The sequence below is a fragment of the Psittacula echo genome (assembly GCF_963264785.1).
Source record: "Psittacula echo genome assembly, chromosome: 1".
NCBI classification, from domain to species: Eukaryota; Metazoa; Chordata; class Aves; order Psittaciformes; family Psittacidae; genus Psittacula; species Psittacula echo.
The window spans coordinates 115,928,404-115,934,403 of NC_137735.1; the positions used below are offsets into that span (position 1 = coordinate 115,928,404).

At 46.9% G+C, this 6,000-nt stretch overlaps 1 protein-coding gene across 3 annotated transcripts in view; it reads left to right on the forward strand.

Moving 5' to 3' along the window:
* Positions 1-4,020, forward strand: part of NTN4 (netrin 4) — a 45,254-nt gene extending 41,234 nt beyond the window's left edge. For all 3 annotated transcript variants that reach the window (XM_080619613.1, XM_080619615.1, XM_080619614.1), the window contains one exon: positions 2,257-4,020. In XM_080619613.1, the coding sequence (XP_080475739.1) occupies positions 2,257-2,393 (137 nt within the window). In that variant the 3' untranslated portion in view covers positions 2,394-4,020. The remainder of the gene's footprint in view (positions 1-2,256) is intronic.
* The last annotated feature ends 1,980 nt before the right edge of the window (positions 4,021-6,000 follow it).

The window sequence follows — 6,000 nt, forward strand, 5'->3', positions numbered from 1 at the left end:
CACTGCAAAGCTTGGTGTTGCCTTGAAATGCAGCTGCTGGCATCCCGTGAGTGTAAAGTAATCTCAGCTTTCACGTTAGAAAGAAGTTGTAAAGTTTGGTCCTAATGGGAAACTTGAAAATGTCAAGTGAATGCATCTTTATGATTCAATCATTTCAGAGGGGAAAAAAAGGATCTCAGATAGTTTTTCAAATCTCATTATTTTCTTTAGGTACCACATTCATTTCTGACTGGTTGGCAATACTATATTAGCAGATTTAACTCTCTCTCAGAGTAAGAGCTTTTGACCTCCAGATGAATAAACCAACAATAAGCCAGATAAAAAGCCGAACTGACACAGAACAATTTCCTGACATATAGCTATAACGGAAATCACATCTCCCACAAACACAGAGGAGATGAAAGATAAAAATAACAGAAAGAAAGACATATTTTTATTCTGTGTCACAACACTGGAGGGATATCAAAAGGAGGGTAGGCTCTTCATGTCTCTGGCAAGAAATAAAAACTCCAAGCATTTATCAAATCTCCATGGGCTGTTTTCAAATTGTAAATGTGCTTCAGTTCCTGTGAGGGGATATTCACTACCTTTGCACACCTTCCCCTCCACACACACCTACAGAGGCATGTTAGACTGCTGGGTGGGCACTGAGCTGAAAGGTTTAAAGGTCTCAGCAGTCGGCAAGGAAACAGCAGCCCTTCTCTTCCTTGGCTTTGCCAAGCACAGACACAAGCAAGCAGAGAACTGCCTACCAGCAACAGAGGACAAAATCCGCAGCCTCAAGTCCTGGCTTGTGGCATCTCAGTCATTTGATTAATTTTACTTTTACACTTCTGTAACATCAGGTTGAAAATCCAGAAAACCTTACAGAATCAGCAACCACGGCAATATTTGCTTGCTCTGTGTGGGTGTATGCCATGTTTCTCTCTCCAGGGAGACAGATTTAGGAGCCCCTGAAAAGCGCTGTTATAATAAGAGCAGGATTAGCATCGCCAAAATGAATGTCTTGAAAAGGGTGATACTGCCATACACATGTCCTATGTTTACTTGGCAGAAGAGAGGATGTGTGTGCCCAAAACCTCAGATGAAGTAGATAACAAATTGTATTGAATTAAAGAAAAACATGCTTGACCTTTAACTAGGGGACACTCTTTATTGTGAGCTACAAAATGAAAACCCAAGAAAACACAAGCAGACTCCCCACTGCAGCCAGGATGGAGTGGGATGACTGAGAGCACTGGGGGAGGCCCATCTCCCCAGGCCAGTTAGTATTGCCACATGATGCTCCCCAGACCAGTGCAGGGAGGAGGGCTACAGGGGGGTCACATGCTTGCTGTATCTCAGTCGTGCTGCACTGAGATGCTGTCCCTGTCTGGGAGCTTCTCCTGCCGTGGGAGAGATTTATCTTCCATGTTTTCCTCATTTATGGCACATTTGTGGCCCATTTAGGCTGTTGGGATCTGTGGCAGTGTTTCTTTAGCTAATTCAAGCCAAAAGCTTCCCTTCATCTCCACACTCAGCAGTTATTGCCTGACTCTTATTCATTCTTTAAGTCATGCCCTGAAAGCCAACCGCAGACCTGGATGGTTGGGGCAAGCCCTGTGGCAGGGCATTGCAAGGCCATGCTCCAGCGCTCTCTGGCAGCTTCTGGGTACCAGGCAAGGTTCACCACACACTGTTGTCATGTCTCTAAAACATCTGGCAGAGGCAGAAATTAGTGCACCTCTTTTCAGTGTGCCTGCCACCCCTCAGGCTTTTCTGGGGTGTTCACACCAGCAAATCTAGTATCGCCTTCCCTCCATGAGAGAGGGTCTGGTGTGTCTTTGCCTGCAAGGGAACACTAGCCACTCTGACCAGCACTGGGCTGTCCTACACTGTCAATACTGGAACGCACTGAATTGACCAATTTCCAGGCAGGTATTCAGGCTGAGGCAGGTGGCTGCCAAGTGGAGGTAATAGCAGTTCCCAAATAAGGAATAAAAACTGGTAGTGCAGCCCCCAGAGTTCTGCTTCCATTTATATTTAGAAGCTAACAAAGTCAATGTTTGTATACTCCATCTCACTGGCAGATGTGCCACAGGGGTCATTTTTTCATAGATATAAATATACAGATACATGAGAGAATCAACATGTATAAATATTTCTTCATATACGTCCTTTTTTACATGGGACTAGATATCCAGGCTGACCTTGCAGTGTCAATAGGCCTCTGAAGTGCAGTGCTGTGCAGTCCCTGACCGCTTTGCTGGTTTACAGGCTTGGAGTACCTTGTGGCGGGACACGAGGATGTCCGAACAGGCAGGCTCATCGTCAACATGAAAAGTTTTGTCCATCAGTGGAAGTCAGCTCTCGGAAGAAAGGTCCTGGACATTCTGAAAAGAGTCTGCAACTAGAGGTGTGCGACCGCCTTGGGCATTTCTTTATGCACAAAATGCAACGGCCTTCACAGAGAGAAGACCTCTAGGATGAAAACTGGAATGTAAGAAAATAGTGCCAAAACATGTAGCGAGGCATTCAGAGTTGTAGGCACTGTCTAATTTAACCCTTCCTGGCCAATGTTCATTCACTCGCCTGTAGCTTCCTTGCCAGGGGTTTGCCTGAGCCCAGCTCATGGTTACATTGAGGGAAACCAAAGGCAGGGCAATGCTCGCTTGTCTCACCACAGTGTGGTGTTGGAGCAACTCCTATGAAGCCACTGATCACCCCAAATTGCTACCCTAGACAGGGAAAGCATGCCCACGAGCTACAGCCGAGAAGGGAAGCACCACTGCCAGTGCCACTAGTGGGGATCCTGAATGACTTCCAGAGGCTCATCGTGATTGCTGTGGGGAAGGCGATGGCCACAATGGCAGGTAGGCACTGGCAGAAGTATGGCTGTGACAACCACACTTCAGAAACATCCCCTTGGGTTAAGACATGGCTCCCGTCAAAGAGAATTGGGTGCCACTTGCTTATAACCTGGTCACCCCACTGAAGGTTTTGGGGGCTAAATTCTCTGCTGGTGCTGGCGAGGACAGAGCTGCTGGAGTGAATCAAATCCCTCTGCCTTGGCACAAGTGCAAGACAGGGCAGAGGCCAGCTCTACCCCTACCACATGGCTGCAGAGAAGAGCCAGCTCCAGAGGGTGCAGCATCTCTGAGCTTTTGTCCTTGAAGTGTTAAGAAATGAACCTAGCCCTAGTGTAAATATTTCATTGTATAAAGCACTTTACTACCTGCCACTTCACAGTGTGAGAAGTCTAATTGTGTTGGGGAAAGAAGAGGTTGAAGGTGGCACATGAAAAAAAACCCCTGAAACAGAAGCACTCCTGAAGACCCCCCAGTTGGATGGCGTTAATGATATAAAGGGAACGGCCAGCCTGGCACTGGCCACTCAAGAGTATCTGAGGGTGCAATCTGAAAGATAAAAGTATTTGCACTGAAGTCCCAGCTTCAGACCAGCACTTGGACCCCGTGGGCAGGACTCCAGCGAGACTGCGCTAACAGTGTGAGAAGGAGAAGAGACTTTGAGATGAAAAATGCAATTGCCAGAGGAGAAAACCTCTGCCTACAGGAAAATGAGAGGATACGGAGAAAGGACTCACACTCACATTCACGTATCACAACCTAGCAATTCATGGTGGGCCTGGAGTTTGTTATATTTTTGTGTTAGTATTTAAGACTGAACATTTTATTTGTTTTCTCTGTGTTAGTGTTTGCAATATATACAGCCATTATACTTCCTCATTAACACCAGTATGGAATATAGCACAGTTTACTGCAGTTTTCAGCACTAAAATATATCTTTTCTGTAAAGCATCTTTAAACCACATTGCATAGAGTGTATTTTGTTCATGAGTGTGAGGGAAAGAAAAAGAAGACATACAATAAGACATACAAAAGACATACAATACCGGAAAAGTCATGAGTCTAACAATCCGCTTTACGTATGTATTTTTCTTTCAAGGTCCTGTGGACTCGCAAAAAAATGATACTATTTTGGTAATTTGTTTTTGTATCTCATGTATGTAATAAATATGATTTCAACTTCTTCACCTCGTGTCACTGTGTACTCCACTGGCAATGCAACCTTCATGCCTGCGCTAAAGAGGACAGTAGTAAAGATGGTGCTGGGGAAGCAGAAGCTGCCATGGGGGATATTTTCCTCTGTGGTGAGTTAAAATTCACCATGCGGTAAAAAGCCAAGTAGCACGGTTCCAGACATCCCATTTCACCCTTGTTTTGGGAGGCTTGTAAGCTCTTCTCATAAGGGGGATTGTACCTAAATGTTTTCCAGGCTGGCCTGATCCTGAATCCATGCAGGCCTGATGGCTGAGTTGCAGAGCAGTTACCCATAAAAAGAAAGCTGGGGATGGCAGAGATCAGGCTCAGTCCTACATTTGAAACTGGAAAGGGGGAAAAAAAAGGCTGTGGGAAATAAGCACCATGGAAAAAGGTCTATAAACAAGCTGCAGAGTGAAGTCAAGCATCAGAAATGAGTGGCCAGGGGGTCACTGCGTAACCCACAGAATGGGCAGCAGCTCCCCGGGCAGGCGGTTAATCAGTGACTGCCAGGCCACCATGCTGCAGCAGCACGCACCTCCCCAGCAGAGGAGAGGGCAGGACAAGACTCCTCCTATGGGGACACCTCGGGACTAACAGCCTCCAATGTCTCCATTTCAGTTCAAAACTTCACAGTTTTACTTGCTTGACATGATTTTAGCTTCATTTATTTCAATGTCATTGAAATGTGCATGGGTAGTTAATTAATGGGAATAGGATGTCTGTCCCTGCCCACCTGAACAGTAGATTTATTCCTGGAGTAGACTTCAGAAGTAGCAATGCCTTGACCAGTCCTCCTGTGTGACAAAAGTCAGTGTCAGGAAAACCAATACAGTCATAATCAGAGTTGGCAGCAGCATCCACAAAAGAGTCTTTTCCTCCAGAAATACCCCTCTGACCTTACAGACAAGAGCTGCTTATGCAGGCAAAGCTGGCAGCTTCCCAGGGACCAAGCTGCCGTTCTCTGGACTGTGCTGCCTCCAGCAAGAGAGCGGAGGTGAGTCCTGAGTTTTCAGGGACCAAGTGATGGCGGTGTCACTGAGAGCTGCAGCAGCTCACCCCAGAGCATCCCCATGCTGCCCTCATGCCTCACCACACCTAAAGAGCAAGTACCTCCCTGCAACTGAAGCAGGAAGTGCAGTGGAATCTGCAACCATCCCTGTTTCCAATGCAGGAGGCTATATGTAAGCTGTGGCTGGGTATCAGTAATAGGGCTAGGGTTGGCTGTCAGAGACACCATGCTCCTGGTTGTCAGCGTTGCGGGAGTGAGTCTCAGTGACATGCACTTGGGCTGCAGGAGGTAAAGTGGGTGTCTTTGACCCAGCTGCCACCACAACACAGATCCTAAGTATACATGGCAACACAGCCCCTCCAGTGTACCTACATATGATGATTCCAAACCTGCGTTTCCCCAAGGCACTCATGAAAGACCTCTTTCACGTTTTCTGGTGGGTATGCATGTGAGCTCTCAGCAGATGCTTTGGCACAGGGGAAGGAACACCCAGCCCCAAGTTTTCAGTCTCTTCTTGCACTCTCCAAGCCCAAATCCCCCACCTCCCAGGAGGTCTCCTGCATCCTCTACACTTCCCAGACCAAGAGCTGGTGGGCTGCCGAAGTGGTATCTCCTCCTGCCACGGCGAGAGCGAGGTGAGGGCTCAGGGCTGTAGTGGCTGCACGTGTGGGTCTGTTCTGTCCCCAAAGGAGCATGATCTTCCAGTTGCAGTGGAAAATTACAGGCGTGTTTAATATAGCTGCTGTGGCGGGCTAAATCTTCTGGGATATGACCATGTTGCTGGTCATATGACCGAAAATGATGGAACATCTGGTGTTACCGGGCTGCCTAAATGGAAAGGCGGGCTGGTATGGGTAAACATAACAACTCAGGAACAAATAGCTGCAGTATTATTATTTTTTTTAATCTTTATTTTTAGTTTTCGGATTGACTTCAGCATCAACACTG